At 57.1% G+C, this 18,774-nt stretch overlaps 1 protein-coding gene across 10 annotated transcripts in view; it reads right to left on the reverse strand.

Annotated features, from left to right (window-relative positions):
• Nucleotides 1-3,059: 3,059 nt before the first annotated feature.
• The window catches only part of FOXP4 (forkhead box P4), a 53,968-nt gene continuing 38,253 nt past the window's right edge, over nt 3,060-18,774 (reverse strand). For 2 of the 10 annotated variants that reach the window (XM_045390834.3, XM_045390839.2), the window contains 13 exons: nt 18,174-18,260; nt 16,531-16,678; nt 16,175-16,409; nt 15,786-15,890; nt 14,935-15,022; nt 13,808-13,891; nt 13,493-13,700; nt 13,314-13,390; nt 12,332-12,433; nt 8,742-8,863; nt 6,451-6,517; nt 5,756-5,925; nt 3,060-4,915 (listed from right to left, as the gene is read on the reverse strand). In XM_045390834.3, the coding sequence (XP_045246769.1) occupies nt 4,768-4,915; nt 5,756-5,925; nt 6,451-6,517; nt 8,742-8,863; nt 12,332-12,433; nt 13,314-13,390; nt 13,493-13,700; nt 13,808-13,891; nt 14,935-15,022; nt 15,786-15,890; nt 16,175-16,409; nt 16,531-16,678; nt 18,174-18,260 (1,641 nt within the window). In that variant the 3' untranslated portion in view covers nt 3,060-4,767. Of the gene's footprint in view, nt 4,916-5,755; nt 5,926-6,450; nt 6,518-8,741; nt 8,864-12,331; nt 12,434-13,313; nt 13,391-13,492; nt 13,701-13,807; nt 13,892-14,770; nt 14,840-14,934; nt 15,023-15,785; nt 15,891-16,174; nt 16,410-16,530; nt 16,679-18,173; nt 18,261-18,774 lie in introns of those variants that run through there. The other 8 variants (XM_045390836.3, XM_045390835.3, XM_045390838.3 and 5 more) reach the window with 8 other exon arrangements.

Genomic DNA, 18,774 nt, shown 5'->3' on the forward strand with positions numbered 1-18,774 from the left:
TTTTTCTAAACTTTTGATCCTGAGGCGGATGCAGACTGCAGTGAGCTGTCGGGGGTTCTGTGTGGTGAGATGTCCCGCCCTGGGGGTCCATGGCTGGTCACCTAGAGATGACTGCAGATGGAGGGGACCTCTGGTGTCAGCATATTGGGTAGTAGCATGTGCATGTTTGTGTGAAGGTGTGTGCTGTGTGTGAGGGGTGTCATTTTAAACTCCCCACCACAGACAAGGGGATCTTTGTCTGCACTGCTCTGCCTCGCCATCCCATCAGAAGGGCCCCTGTCTGATTATTTTTATAGGGTATTTCAGACTTCTTTCTCTGCTTCACTCTGTCCTCCAGCGACTGTTCCAAGATCAATTTACCTAATTCTGCTTAGAGAAGAATGGCAGCTGGGGAACTCAGAAGCCAGGGCCTAATTCCCGGCTCCGAGGCGCTTGGAGCCTCATTTCCCCACTCAGAGCCTCCAGAGAAGCAGGGAGGCAGCAAACACCAAAGTAAATCGTGTCACTAGAAAGCTGGGGCAAACCACAAGGTCTCCCTCTTCTCTTTCCCCACCGTCAGCCACAGGTTCCTTTTTTTTTTTTTTTTTTTAACCCGGATTGTTCATCTGCAAAGATTCTTTATTCTTAATGCTTTATCTGCTCATCTCTTTGACTCTGCCTCAGTTTCTTCATCTGTAAAATGGGGATAATAGTATCTAACTCAGAGTCATTGTGGGGATGAAATGAAATATAAAACTTATAGGATAGTGCCTGGCACATAATGAGGGCTCATTAAATGTTAATAATTATTACTATTAAAAACAGGTACTGAGCCCTCTGCTGTGCGGGCGGCTGGCGTTCTCAGGAAGTTGTGCGGTGGGAGACAAGCAAGTTTGTCCAGAGGAGCTGGTCTGCTTTGTTTAAAGCGCCCTCTGCTGACCATCGGCAAGAAGGCCTTGGGCAAGGTGGCGAGTTCACGGTGCAGGAGCCAAGTGCTGAGTGCCAAGGGGAAGGGGGACTTCTGCTGGATACAGAGCCCAGAGCGCTACTTATCCCACTCCCAAAATGTCCGGCTTGGAGTATTTCTCTTTTTTTTCCCAGCCTGAAAATGGGTTCCAGAGATAGCTTCCCCAACAGGGCTCAGCAGTGCTAAGACCAGGACAAGCTGCCAGCCGCAGCTAACCACAGCCTGCTCCCTGGCTGTGAGTTAACAGTAGGAAGGAGAGAAACTACACACCCAGCACGCAGGGCTTCCTGACGGCAAAGCGTGATGGGGGTGGGGGGTGGACGTGTTGGTTCTTACTTCGAATGAGGTAATAATGGTGGGGGGACTGCCCCATGTAGAATGTCAGATCAGGAAGAAAACAAATTATTGGGTCTATAAGCCCAATGCACTCAGAAAGTGGTGGTTCATAACAGCTCGTTTCTTATATTGCAAGATCCTCTCCTGTACCAGTGTCCAAAATAGATCATCACCCCACCTGCAAATGCACTAACCATTCACTATATCCCTGTGAGAGGAATAAAAAGAGGACTCCAGTTGAAGCAGGAGAAACTAAAGTTAGACTGCAGGAAGGACGGTCCTGAGAATAAAGCTAGGTGCAGTCTTGTCCCTCCAGAGTCTGGCATAGGAAGAATGCCCCCGGGGCTGTCCACAGAACTGACCCTCTTCTTCAAGGGGGTAGAGTAAGGGGGCTGGGAGACTGGCAGCCAACACCTAAGGATTCTCTGGGGCATTCTGGTAGGTCCCAGCTGGGAGGGGAAGGGGAAGAGGGAAGCGGCCACAGCAAAAGACAGGCCTGAGAGTAGACAGAGGTCAGCAAACACTCACCGTGCAGGTCCTCCTCCCGACATTTGGCTGGAGAGTTCCAGCAGTTTGATTTGTGGGAAGGGTGATTGACTCCAGTTCAGCTTTCTCAACACCCTCCCCTCCTTGATCCCCAAATACACTCTTTCTTGGGCCTTGTCCCTAGGGACAGGCCTGGGGCTCCTTTCTGCCCTCAAGGAGGGAGTGTCCAGAAGGTGGCATTAGACCAGTGAGGGCTGGGCGCGGCGGCTCACGCCTATAATCCCAGCAGTTTGGGAGGCCAACGCTGGCGGATCACCTGAGGTTGGGAGTTCAAGATCAGCCTGACCAACATGGAGAAACCCCATCTCTACTAAAAATACAAAAAAATTAGCCCGGCGTGGTGGTGCATGCCTGTAATCCCAGCTACTTGGGAGGCTGAGGCAGGAGAATCACCTGAACTGAGGCAGCAAAGGTTGCAGTGAGCCGAGATCGCATCATTGCACTCCAGCCTGGGCAACAAGAGCGAAACTCCATCTTAAAAAAAATAAAAAATAAAAAAGACCAATGAGACGGCCGAGGCCCTGCGGATGTGCAGAGTGGTCTGAGGTGGCGGGAGGGGCTCTGTGTTAAGGAGGGGTAGCAGGTGGGGAACCAGAACTTAACATGGGATGAGAGGCGCAGGCTGGTGTGCTGGGGCTGGGGGAGGTGTCAGGGCCCATCTTTGGCTTAACAGCTTGGCCCTTGGCCTCTTTCCTTGCGGTCTATCCAGGGTCCCCTTTGTATAGGTTGCATGATCCCGTTTCCGCCATGAGCCCTCTATGACTATGATGACTGTGGTCACCGCAGTGTGCCACGTGTGTGTGCATGCACACTAATGGTCCTGCTTCAGGGTGCCACTGCCACACCTGGGCACGACTACACACACACACCTATCCAGGCAGCCCCCTCAAAGATGTGGACAATGGGCCTGGAAGGACACCTGGGCATGGGGGTGGACGACTCCAGAGCTGGTGACACAGGTAAAGGAATCCTGCGGCCGTGGTCCTCTCCATCCCTGCAGCAATTCAGCTGCCTTGCTTCAACACTCTGGCAAGAACTTGGATTTCAAACTAGTGAAAGAACTAGGGCAAAGGATTGGGACTCCCCCGTATGGCTACTCATTCCGTTCACTCACAGAAACCATCACCACAGTGACCCTCACGTTGCTGCTGCTCTGCCCAGGCTCCCCCAGCAGAGCGATCTTTCAGCTTTAATGTTCCTCCCCTCCCGCATCTTGGCGACACACACAGGGCCCGGTGAATAGAGGATGTTTAATATTTCTGTGCTGGTCAAACGGAACACAGGTGGGGAATACATGGGGAGGGGGCAGAGGGCCCCCTGCCTCTCAGGAGGGGTGGCTTGTGAGGGGTGTATGTGGGGGATTCTTGGGAAATATCCAAGGAGTCTTCTCAGTAAAGGGGCCAGGCCAGGGGTGTTATGAGCATCCGATACGCCCAGTCCTTGGCCTTGAGTTGGGGTCCCCCATAGGGGGTCTGTGGAGAGTCTCACTTTTTTCCAGCTCTTTTGCTGGAATCCACACTCCCAGCACAACGAGTGACTTGGTCCTAGAGAGGGGTCTGGAGAGCCCCCAGGAAGCAGCCCAGGGTCGGGGAGGAGGGCTCCCGTGCCCACTCCCGAGAGGGTGAGAACCCGCTTCCTCCCCTCCTTTCTCCTTCCCCCGGGCTGGGCAGGAGCAGAGGGGAGGGGAGCAGGGGCCTGCCTCCACTGAGCCCCAGGGTCCTCGGGATGGATGGAGGAGGGGTGGAGAGAGAGGGTCTTGGCCACCAACAGACACTGTAAACTTTGGTTTAAAACAATAACTTAAGTGGAAGGAGGGCTTCCAGCCTGGGGCCGAGGTGGGAGACTGGGAGGGCAGGTGCTGGGGAGGCGACAAAGGAAAAAGCCAACAAAAAGTTTTGGTTTTTGCTTCCGGCATAAGAAAGGTCTTTGGTCATCCGTTTAACTGGGGCAGGTGGAGGGGCGGGGGTGGGAGGCGGGCAGGGCAGGGGAGCTGAGGGCGACTGCAGAGGAAGGGGAACTGAGGGAGGGTGAGAGGACTGCAGAGAGGCCCGCAGGCTGGATGTGGGTGTGGAGCCGGGGTCCAGCCTGGCCTTCTCCTGGGCTCCCGGCCCAGGCCCCGCCTCTGGCCTCAGGGGGAGCTTGGCTCCACCTGCAGAAGCACACCTGGCACAGACCTCTGTGGGTGAGGCGGTACCAGGCCTCTTCCTATGGGGGCGGCTGGAGGAGCCCCCAGCAAACAGGGGTGGGGGTGGGGGTGGAGGCCTGGCTCAGCCTGGTTCTGTCTCAGGTTGGGGGCGGGGCTGGAGCCAGGTGGGCCTGCTCGCACGGACCCCCACAGGGCTCACACAGTCCCACCCCAGCAGCAGAGGGGGCTGCTTCTTCTGGGGATGGTCTGGAACTTCAGTTCCTCCACCCAGGCCACGGCAGGGTGGGAGCTGGGGGTGGAGAGTTCTTTCTTCACAGTACGGAAAAGAAGGCGGAAGGGAGCACGAGTTAGGAGAGTGGGAGCCTCTGGCCAGAAAACACGGCCAGAGCCAGGTGCCAGGGGGCCCTGGGTTTGACAGGGGTGGCTAAGCCCCGCCTGCGGGTCTCCATGGTGCTGAGGGGCCCTGTGGGGAGAGCTGGTGGGGGAGGAGGGCCCTGCTGCTGCTGGTGGTTGGGGGGAGGCGGTTTCAGATGTGGGGAGGGTCTGAGGAGGGGTCTGAACCCTCCGTGTCCTCTGCTGGTCCCAGACCAGGGGCTGTGTCCCTGGGGGTGGGGACCGTCCCTGCCCCCACGTGTTTTTGTCAGGTCACACTGGGAGCTGCTGGCCCGGGCCTCCCCCATCTGAGTCCTGGACTTGCCTTGAGGCTCGGGAGGGGCTGTGGAGTGAGGGGAGATGGGGCCTGGATTCTGGAAGGGAGGGGTCTCACCCCAGCCCTGTCGGTCCCTACAGGCCCTTAGGACAGTTCTTCTCCCGGCAGCTCCTCCTCCAGGTCTCTGTCTTCTGGAGGCCCCGAGGCGCTGGGGTTAGGGGTACCCAGGGGAGGCCCAGGCTGCCTGTCTTCCTCCGCCTCTGCTGGCTCCTCCTTCACCTGCACCTGGTGGCTGAGGCAAAAGTATGGCATGGGCACCCGGTGGCTGTCCTCTGATCCCCTCTGCCCCCTGCCCCCCAAACGCACCCACAACTCTGGAGCACAGTGGGGTGCTGAGAGCCCCCTCCCTAGGATCGCATCAGCCCTGAGGGCTGATCTCCCCTAGGGCTCTCTTCAAAGAAAAGCCGGTGCTGGGGCAGAGATTGCTCTGGGTTGGGGAGGAGAGAAGAGGGGAGCAGAGGGGAGATGAGCGAACGGAGGAAGGAGAAGAGAGAGAGAAGAGATGCCAGGTGAGGTGGCTCACACATGTAATCCCAGCATTTTGGGAGGGCGAGGCTGGTGGATCACCTGAAATCAGGAGTTCGAGACCAGCATGGCCAGCATGGTGAAACCCTATCTCTACTAAATACGAAAAAATCAGTCGGGCGTGATGGTGCATGCCTGTAATCCCAGCTACTTGGGAGGCTGAGGCAGGAGAATCACTTGAACCCAGGAGGCAGAGATTGCAGTGAGCCAAGATCTTGCCATTGCACTACAGCCTGGGTGACAGAGCGAGACTCCATCTTAAAAAAAAAAAGAGAGAGAGAGAGAAGAGAGGAGGAGGAAAAATAAGAAAGGGAGAAAAGAGGGGGAAGAGAACGTGGGGAGGTGGGGAGAGGGGGTAAGAAGAACACGCAAGAGGGACATGGAAGGGCTGAGAGGGCTGATGAGGGAAGGAAGAGAGAAGCCACTTGTTCTGGGGAGAGGCGTGCTGGGGGTGGGATGGGGAACCTCACCCAGAGTGGGCGATGATGCCTCCTCCCTGGTGCTTGAGGGGCACTGGGGTGGGTGGGCGTCCGTGCTGTGTGCTCACCTGTACTGGGGTGGGGAGAGGCGAGGAGGGCTGCTGCTGCCGTTGCTGGGCAGCGGCTCCACGGGGGCACCCACGTCATCGTGGCTGAGGGGCAGGAGGCTGCTGGCGGAGCCAGGGTTCAGCATGCCAGGGCTGTTGAGGAGGGGGAAGCTGCTCTCGGCCAGGGCGGCCTGGAGGGGCACAGGGTTGGGCCTTGTCAATGGCTCCACAGGACGGGGCACACTCAGTTAGGTGCTGTGCCTTCCCCATCTGCTAGAGAGCCGCCTGCGTGTCTGCTACTGGCCCCCTGGGCGGGCAGGTCTGGGCAACCCCAAGCCCCAACTCAGCCTTTGAATGTAGCACCCCTCCCCCATGGCTGGAACTCTGACCCCCGACGTCCTATCTCCCAGCTTTCCTGGAACCTGGGCCTGGCTTATCCCCTCTCCCAGGGGACAGAGAATCCCCAGACTGACAAACCAGGAAAGGGGATGCTATGGGTATGCCATCCTCCCAGCTGCCCGCCTTGTCTGAACCCAGCCTTGAAAGCAGAGGTGGAGGCTGGCCCCAAGTTGGGGTGGGGCAGACAGGCGGGGTCTTGGAGGGTTTGGGTCTTCACCCTCTCCCTCCTCTGGCGAGTCCTCTGCAGGGGAGGATGAGCGTCTCTTGTATAAGAAAGCAAGGGGTAGAGGTGAGTGGGTGGGCTCTGGGCTGGTCACCTGGTAGCTGGCATTAAGTGCTCCATAGCTGAGGCCCGAGATCATGTTCTTCACCAGGGTGGGGCTCCTGGAGGACAGAGAAGGCCATCTTTGGCTCACTCATTCACTTAGCTCTTCATGCGCATCTCTTTACTCTTACTAAGTCAAGGCCTGTGCTGGGAATGGGTCCCATTCCCTATTCCCGGAGGCCACTGCGGATCAGCCACTGTCTTGGAGCTGTGTGTGTGCTTGGTCTGATTTGGTCCTCACACTGAACTAGCCCTGCAGGAGCAGCCCCTTCACAGGTGGGTGCAGGGGGCTTGGTTCAGGGACCTGTCCAGGTCTCGGAGCTGGGAAGTGGGAACTGGCATCCCCGCAATGTCTGCCTTCACAGCATGCTGCCCCCCCCCACCCGTTTTCTCTCTCCGGTCTAGATTTTCCAGTGTTTGGCAAGGTCCGATCTATAGCCTCAGTAGTTACACACCTAGTCTGCCCACACTGTCTTGCCATCCTAGATTCTGGGACCTGTCAGACATATGCTCAGCCTGTCCCCACATGCTCCATACAGAAGGCTTCTCTGCACAGGAAGGTGCTTGGGAGTTGGGACAGGAGAAGCAGTGGCTGAGGGCTGTCCCTCTTCCAGTGAGGATCCCATCACAGAGCTCTCACAGGGCCTAAGGAAGCGGCCAAAGGTCACCACGCTGGTGAAAGCAGAGGTGCAAGCACAGCCAGGTCTTCTGATGTCAGTCAGTGATGAGACATGCCAACACCCAGCCTGGAGACTGGCCCCGGGCATTCACCAGGGCATGGCTTCCCTCCATTCTCCACGCTCCCACACTGCCTGGGGTGCAAAGGCTCCTGCCTGGAGAGCAGGCATCTTTGAGGGGAGCAGACACCCCACACCTCAGAGACATCCATCTAACTTGCTCTCCTCTCCTTACCCAACAGCTTTGGCCCAAGGGGCACAGCAAGCAGGTGGCTGGGGTGGGGGTGTTTGGAGTGGGGAGAAGGCCACTGCTGCTATGTGGAAGTCAAAAGGGAGGTCCTGACCCTGTACCAGGCTCCTCAGTTTCCGTTTAAACTGCCAGGTGGAGGCCAGGTGCCATAGCTCATGCCTGTAATCCCAGCATTTTGGGAGGCCGCTGCGGGCAGATCACCTGAGGTCAGGAGTTCGAGATCAGCCTGGTCAACATGGTGAAACCCCGTCTCTACCAAAAATACAAAAATTAGCTGGGTGTGCTGGTGCATGCCTGTTAATTCCAGCTTCTTGGGAGGCCGAAGCAGGAGAATCGCTTGAACCCAGGAGGTGGAGGTTACAGTGAGCTGAAATCGTGCCACTGCACTTCACCCTGGGCAACAGAGCAAGACTCCCTCTCAAAAAAATACTAGGCCAGGTGCGCTGGTGCACACCTGTAATCCTAGCACTTTAGGAGGCCAAGGCAGGTGGATCACCTGAGGTTGGGAATTCGAGACCAGCCTGACCAACGTGGTGAAACCACATTTCTACTAAACACAAAAATAATTAGCCAGGCATGGTGGTGGACACCTGTAATCCCAGCTACTTGAAAGGCTGGGGCAGGAGAATCACTTGAACCCAGGAGGTGGAGGTTCCAGTGAGCTGAGATCGCTCCACTGCGCTCTACCCTGGGCAACAAGAGTGAAACTCCTTCTCAAAAACAAATAAATAAAGTAAAATAACAAAATTAAAAAATAATAAATAAATAAATAAATAAATAAATAAATAAATAAATAAATTGCCAGGTGGTGAAGCCGAGCACAAAAGACTAGGAGGGCAGAGACCTGGTCCTGGAACCAGCTCTGCCACAAATCTGCTCTGGGGCCTCCTGCCAGCCCCTTGCCCTCACTGGCCCTCCTCTGCCGTAAGATGAATTGGTGGGGTCCCGGGACCTCAGAGGTCTAGTCATCCTGATAAGCTGAGAAAGCGGGTGTCCTGGGGGTGGCAGCCCCTCACCCATGGCCCGTTGGCCAGCATCTGCCTATGTGTCAGCTCTAGCCAGGGCTACTTGGGGCCCCTGTCTCTCTTTGCTACCAGGCCTCCCGCTTGGCCCCTTCCCTCAGTCAGAGCGAGGACAGAAGAGGACATAAATGTCTGCCTTCTGATTATCCATCACGTCCAGATTCCAGTCCCCTGTCCCCAAGCACTAGTCTCCTCTGCTCCTTTCTCCCCACACCCCTTCCCCCAGCCAGGAAGGATCTGGTGCACATGGGTACCCTGGAGAGGCAGGGGGTGGGGGTGAGCTGGCTTCTACCCCCTGGGCAGGTACACCCCACCCAGCTCTGGATGCACGTACCCTGTCATCTTTGGCGGTCTCCGCTTCTGATACTCCCGCTCGTCCACAGTCCACACGGCACCTTTGACGTTCTCCACGCGGACGAAGCACTTGTGCAGGCTGAGGTTGTGGCGCACGGCATTCTGTGGGTGCAGTGAAGAGGAGCTCAGAGGCGGTTTGCTTGGCCAAGCACAAACAGGACAGTCCTCATCCCATCCCACGTCCCATGCAGCAGTGACCCACCTTCCCCAGCTCAGGGATGAGCAGGGGATGGGCGTGGGCTGGAAGGAGAGCCAACCAAACGGAAGGCGGGCCCCTACCCTTTCCATAGAGCCAGGGCTTCCCAGCCTCTTCACCATGGATGACCCATTTTATTAGCTGCCTCCTCTCTCCCTGCTGCATCTTGGAAAGTTCTGTCTACTAACTAAATGCCATCTAGTTAGTAATAATCTGTTTCATCATCTTTATTAATCAAAGACACATGTAATTGTTACTCAGGGCTTTGGATCAACAGCAGATCACATTCGGGCCCCAGCATCTCTGCAAGCCCAGTATGCTTTATCTCAGGTGCACGCAGAATTTCCACTAAGCTTTTAAAAGTTTAGGAAGGAACTCACAAACCCTCACTGCCACCTCCACTGACCCACAGGAGTCTGGGAGCCATGCTTTGAGCTGTGGCTCAGAACAGGCAGCTCATATTTTGAGAGCATAAGGTATACAGTAGAGGCCTCATACATACTTGTGAAATAGGGAGAGAGGAGAGTGTGGGTTGACAGCTGAGAGGCAGAAAGTGGAGAGAAAGAAGATAAGTCACCTTGTCCGTCCCACCTCCTCCTGGAAGGATAACTTCAAGAATTGAGGTCATCTGGTTTGTAGGACGCTTGGGTGAGGGCGGGGTGCTTGGCCCAATTCCCCCCTTCATCACCATGGGAGCCCGGACTAGGGCACTAGTCTGCCCTGCCTCATCATGTCCCTCAGTCCTGTCCCTGCACCCTCCTCTCTCATCAGCACTGCCCCCATCGACAGCTCCCAGTTATCACCATCCCTGCCTGCATCCCTGTCCCTGTTACCTGTCCTCCCTTAGCCTCCCCCGCCTCGTCCCCATCCTTGTCTCCTCTTTACATTTCTAAACGGGGAAGAAAGTGGGTAGGGCAGGCAGCCCGTGCCCCTGGAGATCCCCTCTCCCTCTCTCCCTTCCAACTCTTGCCACTTGCAACTGGCCCGATTTCATTACCAATTTTAATTTGCCTCTAATTAAATCCTGTGTATTTTTCCGACTCGCTTGCTAATCCACGAGGGAGGCGGGCGGCTGGAGTGGAATCTCTCGGAGCGATAATTACAAAGGGCCTAATCACGCCGGGGCTCCTGCCTCGGAATAAATTTGCCCGCATTATGGGGCTCCGATCCTCCGCTTTGCAAATGAGAATGACCCCAATTTCCGAGGATGGCCTCACCGGGGCTTTTTTCCCTCATTTCGAAGCCTGATTCGTGATGAGAGACTAATTCGTTACGCTGAAACATTAACGGCAATTTAAGGGGTCTGGCGGGGGCTGCGTAAACAAAAGGACGGGCCCACAACACGGGCCTTGGGAGGGGATGGACACAGGGAGGGCCAGCAAGGACCATCAGCTTGGCAGATGGCAGCTCTGTCCCTGGATGAACGGCAGCTGGCTGGGCCCACACCATGCCGGCTCCCAACCCTTCTGCCCTGGTCTGAGGTGGAAAGTATCTGAGGGTGGGAGCCAGCAAAGGTGAAGAAGGGAAAGAAGGAAGCACACATAATGTGGGAGAGGAGGAGAGATGACCTGAGGGGCTGAGAAATGAGTGGAAAGTAGAGGTAGAAGGGAAGCAGAGTTGGGTGTAGATGGCGTATTTCCAAAGTAACATGAATGAATTTGGTTGAAAAAAACCAGAAGGTCAAAGTGGACCTCAAGTTGGATGGATTCTGTTGTGCCATGAGGAAGGCTCAGGCAGTTTCCTCGGGCAACAAAGGCAGCAGCAGAGTACTGCTAACAGGGAAAGTCACCACCACTTTCCCCAGCCCAGATGCTTCTTACTGGACCCTAGACTAGGTGAGGGGAGATGGGGGTGAAGAACTAGGAAGGAGAAACACACCACAGAGATGTCAAAGGCGGAGCTGGGCAAGGGTGGCAGGGTTAGAATATTGGGGGGTGGCTTCAGGATGGTCACTGAGTGGTTTAAAGAAGTCACCTAATCTGACCTCAAGAGAGAATTAATTGCAGCAGGGCATAACAGGCAAGACAGAAGGAAGGAAGGAAGGAAGGTGGCTTCGCAGTACTTTGCCCCCAAAAAGGAGGCTGTCTTATGGAAAGGAAGCTCTATATTGCTACCCCTAAAGGCAAAGGATTAATATGCATTATTCAACATTAGGTAATAATTATAACGATCCCTTACGTTTGTAGGGCTCTATCATTTATAAAAATCTGGTATCTGAACTGACTTGGAGGTTGGAGACTGGACCAGGTGGTCCCAAGCAAGCCCTGCTGGCTCAGAAAGAGGGCAGGAATGTGGTTGGCAGAAAATGACATCACTCACAGCCAATTAGAGCAGCTGTCCCAGCCTCCCAGCTTCTCTCCTAAGCTTTGGGAATTGGGCATGGGGATATGAAAGTCATGATGCAGTCCCTTCAGCTGCATTTAGCATACTCCCAGGGCAAAGGTAGGCAGGCACTGTGCAGACCCCACCAAGTCCTGGGCGCTGGTGGGGAGGAGGGGCTCAGTGACACTTGTTGAAACCTAGTGGGACTGGGGGAGGTAGCCCGTTTAACTGCAGTTTCTTCAGTGGCCAGCAGGGGGACTCAAGAGCCAGGGATCCAATTAAGGTTCTGAGATAAGAGTCCTTCCCGATGTCTAAGCTTCCCTGCAGGGGCCAACACTCTCTCCTCCTTCCCCCCCGCCCTGCCCCCCCCCCGACCCCGCCCACTCTCCCAATTTAGGTATCGCCTTCCCACCTTGACACACACACACGCACCCCTTTTGGCTATAGAAAAATAAATGGCCTAGTGCCCTAGCATCTCTGTGTCCTATTTTTCTAGGGTCCCCCTCTTGCCTGCTTCTGCTCTCCCAGGAAAACTTAGGGCTGAAGGTGTTGAAATGACTAATTGGATGGAGACAATTATCTTCCTGCCAGGGACGGCAGTGCTGGGGAGGGCTGTGAGTGCCGTCAGTGCCCCAGAGTGTGGTCCACGGCTCTTGGTCCATCCATGTGTCTATACCTGCACCTTCCTAGCCCCAGCCCAGGCTTCAGAACATGTACCTTAAGCCAACTTGGGCATCAACAATTCCTAGAGGCCCTACTTCATGGGGCTGGCATCTTTGGGGCCCTTGGGGGTGTGCCCTAGAGAAGGATTGCTTCCCAGAAAGGAGGCAGCACCAGGCTGGAAGAAAGGGATCCCTAAAAGGAGGTTATGGAACAATCCACGGCTCCTGCTGAGGTGGGCGTGGGCACGCAGCCCTGGCTGGGCTCTTGGGTGGCTGTTTCTGCAGGACTAATTGTTTAGGGAACTAATTGTTTAGGCAGCCTTGGTCTCCACGGGATATGGTAAGTCCAAGGGTGACTGGGGCCCAGAAGGTGGAAGGGGCCTGCTTCACCTTCCAGGTGGCAGTGTTTCTGCGGAAATAGGCGAACATCCTGGTGAACCAGTTATAGATCTCATTCAGGGTCAGCTGCCTGTCAGGGGTTTCCAGGATGGCCTGCGGGCAAGAACAAGCAAAGGGACAGTCAGCCTGGGCCTCGAAGGGTCACACCTCTGGGATCCCTCCCCCAGTTTCTCTCCCTTCTGCCTGGCCCCGAGCTCACCTTGTGAGAAGACCTGCTCAGAAATGTGTGGATAACAAGATGGGTGGTGGCTGGTGGGTCCCCTGAGACAGACAGGCTGGTTACAGCCCGGCCAAGGATAAAGAGGGCAGGAGCTTCCAAGGGCTATATATTTGTGCAAAAAGGACTGGAGCTGCTTCTGGAGAGGAAATGCCTTTAGTACCCAGCCCTGGACTGAGGGTGAAAGCAGTCAGTCCTGTCTTTCTTGGGATAGACATCCACGAGGTGGAGGCTGTTTGGAATTTATCCTGATTTTGGCAAAAGGCACACTAAGCACTGTGTGTGTGTGTGTGTGTGTGTGTGTGTGTGTGTGAGAGTGTGTGAGGGTGTACATGCCTGTGTATCAGGGAGAACATACATGTCCATGTATGTTCACGCTTGAGTGTGAATACTATGTGAACACTGGTGACATGAAGATCATGGGCTTGAGGGAGGAAAAAGGAAGAAGACAGACGAAGAGCGACTCTAAATCTATCATGGGGTGCTGTGTACATGGAAATCAGCACACAAATGTCAAGGTGGGTGTCAGCAGGAAGAGCAGTGTGTACACCCCCAGAGACACATGACCCTACCCAGCAGGCTGACGGGGCCCAGCCCGCAGGATAGCCCCGCATAGCAGAGAGGGAAGATGGCCATGTGAGAGGGAACGGGACAGCTCCATTGGCCCCAGGACCCTCCTGGAGGCAGGGGTGTGCTGGGGGCTGGGGAAGCAGCCTGTGTGCCATTCCCTACCCTCCTCCTACCTGCCCTGCTCACCTGGCGGATGAGGGAGGCGTAGGTGAAGGGGGGCCGGACGTCGGCGTTCTTGTAGAACTCATGATTCTGGGCCAGCTCTGGGGAGACAGGCAGAGGATGAGGCAGCCGTCAGACATGGGCTCAGCTGGGAAAAACAGCCTCACTCTGCTATCACCCTGCAGCCCCCAGCCCACCCTCACCTGAGGAGATGGGGGAGCAGAACTTGTCACTGCTTCTCCGACGGGCTGGGCCTCCACCATGCAGGGAGGCAGAGCCCAGGCCAGGGGGCCGTAGGGGGGTGACAGGGGCTGCAGCCGAGGTCGGGGGATGCACGAGACCATCTGGGAACGAGTCTGCTGCAGAGACGGTCACCTTGGAGAATGAGGAGGAGCCGGGGACCGGGTTCAGCTGTGAGCAACGGGGAGGGTACTGAGACCAGTGCCCGAGGGTGGGGGTCCCAAGGCTCCGGGTCCGTGGAAGGCTCTGGGAGGGGCGGGGAGGGGAGCAGCACTCACTGGCTGGCTGAAGGGCTTGGGTTCCGAGGGCCGCATGTGCAGGTGGGCCATCATGGCCTGCAGCCGCTCGCTCTCCTTGGCGAGCTGTGGAGGGTGGCAAGGCAGGAGGTGAGCAGGAGGCTGAACCCTGGAGGTAGTGTTGTCCCATCCCTCCACCGCCAGGCCCTTCAGAAGGTCACGGGTTCCCACCCCCATTTGCCTCCTTGCCTCAGCATCCCAGCTCCCTCTCTCCCCTGCTCCAGGGAGGCCTCAGCAATGCTCTGCCCCTCAGGGGCTGCCAGCTCCACGAAGCCTCTCCCTTTCTCCCCTGGATGGCAACCATTTGAGCCTTCCCAGTGCGTCCTGGCTGGAGCTTATCCCTGCCTCTACATGTTGGGGGGCTTCTTCCTCCCCACCCACAGGGGGTGGCCACTGTGCCTTGTGCAGTGGCACTTGTGTGTGAGGGCCTCACATACTGAATGCAGATGCAGGAATGGATGAATGGCTCAGACACCCCATTCATAAACTCAATGGGTCTTTCATGACCACCCTCTCACGGCAGGGCTGAGGGTGACGGGCAGGTGCTGGAGGGAGAGGGGTAAGCACAGAGGAGCTGCCCTGAGTAGCTTCCTAGGAACCCTGTGCTGCCGAGTGTCCCCTCCCAAGTAGCTGGGAGGCTCCCTTGGGAGAGCCAGGCTTCCTGGGTTCTAATCCCAGCTCTGCCGCTCACAGGCAGGTTACTTGAGCTCTGTGGGCCTGTTTTCTCCGTCTGGAAAATGGGGACAATAATGGTACCCACCACATAAGGTTGTTGAGAGGATTCCTTGAGTTATATAAAGTATTTAGTACAGCACAAAGTAAGTGCTCCATATGTTAGCTGTTAATATTATTTTTGATGTTTCTATGTAGCATGAGTCTCTTCTGGACCTCCCAGCAGAGACGCCCCCAACCTTGGTTTACCCCTCAGAATCCAGCTGTCCTCACCTCACAACCATGGTCATTAGGACCTAGAAAGCATAAGATGGTGGCTTTGACCATAGGACCCTTCCATGAGACCCTCCCAACAGAGCCCACCTAGCAAGTCAGTGCTGTGGGTGGGCAGGGGCTGGAGTCCGCCACGTCCCTCCCCAGCATCTTCCGGGCCACACCTGGATCTCCAGCTGCTGCACCACCTGCATCTGTACCCGGCACTGGGCTGTGCTCCGGTCATCCAGGGCATGCTCTGTGTTGAGGTGTCTTCAAGGGGAAGGGAGGAGAGAAAGTTGCCTCCAGTTTTCCTGCTGCCACCATCCTCCCATCCTATCCTCTAATCCCACCCACGGCCTGAAAAGCAGACAGACCAAGAGATACAAAGAAGAGAAAGAGGTGGGAAAACGGGGCAATGGAGGAAGGCTTCTCCCTTCTCGTCAGCCTCCTTTGATGTCTTTGCTAAAATCCCAGCTACAGAGAGATCTAATTGCAAATGAACTAATTAAGTAAACCTCTGACGAAGCGTGAAAACAATTTGTTTGACCCTGATGCTGCAAGGGTCTGGGAGACAGTGGAGTTAATCAGTCAGTGACAGAGCCTGGCACGGCTGTGGCAGCTGGCCGCCTGCTGCCAGCCGCCTGTCCACCTCCCGCCCTGCCTGTCTGTGGCCCTCAGCCTGTCACTCGCCATCACTCCCCGGGGCTGAGGCTGGAGAGGAGCTGGGGAGGGTGGGGGGAGGAGAAATGCTTATGTTTGTCCTCTCCTTCTCCTACCCGCACGCTCTGCTGGGGATGGGGTCGCTCTGCTGGGGATGGGGTCGGAGAAATGCAGGCCCAGAAATATAGACGGGATAGGGAGTGAGAGATCAGGGAGTCCGTGGGGGGCAGAGAAAGAACTAGAACCCCCTGGAGTGAGGACAGTAGTACAGCTAGTGAGGAGGGCCCCAAGAAGGGGCAAGCTAGTGGGCAGGGATGGGGGAGGGGCCCTGTGGGGAAAGGCTGCTGGGGGAGGGGCTAGGGGTGACACCTACTTGATAAACTGGCCCAGGTCTTCGCACAGGGTCTCACAGCCTGGCCACTTGCACTCTCCGTGTCCGTACAGGGGGTGGGAGCCGGGGGTCTCCTCGTGGGAAGAGCTGGGAGGACAGCAGGGAGGTGGCCGATCAGGGACCCTGAAGACCCCAGCGGCCCTGTAGTCAGCTGAGCACCAGCTCCCCTGCTGGTGACATTTCTGTCCTTAATACAGGTTTCCTAGTGGCCAAGCACCATCTGTACACCCCAGGAGAGGGAGTGAACCTCTGGTCCCTGGGCTCCACCCCCTCCCTCCCAGTCCCCATCACAGAGTCAGCCCTCGGGGGGTTGGGGGCCAGGTCTACCCCCAGGGAGGGCTTTGGTGCCCCTCCCAGCCTGGGCCCCATACCTGTCTCTCCGAGATGTGAGCACAGTGGGCTGTCCGTTGGGCAGGGTATGGTGGGAGAGGGGGGGTGAGACCTTGGGGGGAGCGGCGAACGAGGTAGCGGTGGCGGCCGTGCCAGTGAGGTCCAGCCCCTCCTGCTTGACGCTGTCCTCGGCAGGCTGCCCGGGGGCACCCTCACCCTTCCACAGCTGGGGCAGGTCTGTTGGGCAAACAGCTGCTGTGGGAGAGACAGGGGAGGCTGGCAGGGCCCCACGAATGCTCGGCTTTCTACCTGGCCCCAAGAGCAGGGGCTGCCAGCTCTTGGGTACAGGCAGGGCTGTGGGGTTGGGGCTGGGAGGGGAGGAGTGATGGGCGCTCACCTTGCGGAAGGGTCTGGAGGGGCCCCGAGGCTTGGTTGGGCTGCAGGCTGACCAGCCCCTGCCTCTGCAGGTTGAGCAGGTGCTGCTGCTGCAACTGTTGCATTTGCAGGAGCTGCTGCTGGAAGGCCAGCTGCTTGTTCCCCAGCGCCTGGTGAGGGGCCCGAGGGGGCGGGCAGAGAGGGGTGCCATCAGCTTCAGGCATGCCATCTGGCCCCCACCCTGCGGCCACCCCCTCCCAGGGCCTGTCAGCCCCTGGAGCTGTCGTTGTGGCGTCTGCAGCTGCAGTGTCTCTGCTCCCGGCCCAGCTTCCATAAGGCTGCATGCCTCCTCGCAGTAAACACACGCATGCACGCACGCACGCACGCGCGCAAACACACACAGCCAGACCCAGACACGCAGCACGACGCCCTCCCTCCTCCCGCCTCCCTCCTTCCGCTGCTTCAGCTCCCTGCACCGCAGCTGTGCACGCCTGGGGGGGGCCTCATCACAATGATCGATGAGCCTGTCAGATTCTGGGGGCCACTCCTGCCTGGAGGGCACTCTTCCTACATGCCCGGGGTGCCCCCCTTCTGCTCTGGGGAGGGAGTTTTCTCTCCCCCAGCTCTTTTCCTCTCTTGCTTTTTAGATACACAGAATCAAGGAGTCTGACGGGACTCACTGGGATCCAGGCTCGGAGAAGAGTCACATCACCACTGCCCAGGCGCCCCGTGCTTGCTGGCTCACCCACTCTACCTACCCCCACCCATTCAGTTCTTCACACAGGCACTGACAAGTCAAGCTGTCAGCAAGTCTCTTTTGAGCCCCAGAAGCCAAGCATGTCCTGGGTGGGTTGAGAGGCAGAGATGTCTCCGCCTGCCTGCTGGGGGTGGGAAGCATGGGGTAGGGTGGGGGCTAGCTATTCAATACACAGACACAGGATAAACTTAGCCTAGAGATTTACCTGCCAATAACAGAGCAATTATAAGACTGCGGAGGGGGAGGCTGGGGGTACTGGAGAATGCCTGGGTGTCAGGGCAGCCTTCTGGGAAGAGGAAACTGAGAGCTTGGGACTGTGGTTGGGCAGCAGGAGAGATGTACAGGTCTGGGACCCATGGGAGAAGGGCCTCCAGGGCCTGGTATAGAAGCTCCGATGGGGCAGGGGGTGTAGTCTGGGGAGCTCTGAGAGGAGACTGAGGGGCGGCTGGGCAAGTCATGACAAGAATGGGAAGAAGCTGGGGGCAGGCTGAGGTAAGGGGAGGTGGTTTGCTGAGGGACTCAGAGATTTGCAGGACAAGGAGGGGAGGGCTGAGGTGCTGGGTCACGAAGAGACAAGGGTACAGGAAGATGGTGTGACCACAAGGCAGCTGCACACGAGCGTGGCCCGGCAGACGCCACACACGGGGGTGACACGTACACACCTGTCTACACCCATGTGCACAGAGACAACACCACGAGGCAAGGAGAGAAAGAATGAATGAAGATGAGGGGAGATGGAGACGCGCAAGACCCACCATCCTCATTTCCCCCACACTGCTCCTTGATCCCCTTCCTCAACCTTGATTTTTCTACTATTCCTGCAAGGCAACTCCCTCCTGACTGGCTCTGGACACCCAGCCTCCGGGCAGGGGATGAAGGCGGTGGTGGACCCTACTACGGCCCCTTACCTCTTTGGGCTGTGGCTTCCCAGCCTGCTGCTGGGTGAGGAGTTGCAGGTGGAGCTGCTCCTGCTGCTTCTTGTAGTACTCCTGCAGCTGGGGGGTGGGGGAAGGTTACCACTGGCAGGGGACTGCTATCCCCACAACCACCCCAGCCCTGTCCCATCTGGGCTCCTGGGGGCAGGAGAAGGGAGTTTCCCTAAAACATGGCCTAGCTTTCCCCAGTCAGCCTGGAGGGGCCCTGAGCAGGTCTGGGTGGAGAGGGAGGGGGCAAGGGATGGAGTAGGTTCATTCCCACAGCTCTGAACCCTCCCAGCTTTTGGTGGATCTCCTGAACAGGTCATAGGGGACAAGGTGCCAGGATGTTCCAGTACTTTGCCCTTCCCTGTTCAGGAGACAGAATTGGGGCCAGCATTGCAGGGAGGGAGGAGCGGGAGTATTGTGGGGGCAGGGCTGCCATGAGAGATGCCTGACCTTTGACCTCTCCCCACTACCCTAGAGGAATGCAGATCAGTCTGGCCTGAGCAGTCTCTCTGGTTTCTGGGACAGCTTGGCCCTTGTAAACAGGGTGGGAGGAGCCAGGTCAGGCAGAGGAGGAGGGACCAGCTGC

The sequence above is a fragment of the Macaca fascicularis genome, chromosome 4, assembly GCF_037993035.2.
Source record: "Macaca fascicularis isolate 582-1 chromosome 4, T2T-MFA8v1.1".
NCBI lineage: Eukaryota > Metazoa > Chordata > Mammalia > Primates > Cercopithecidae > Macaca > Macaca fascicularis.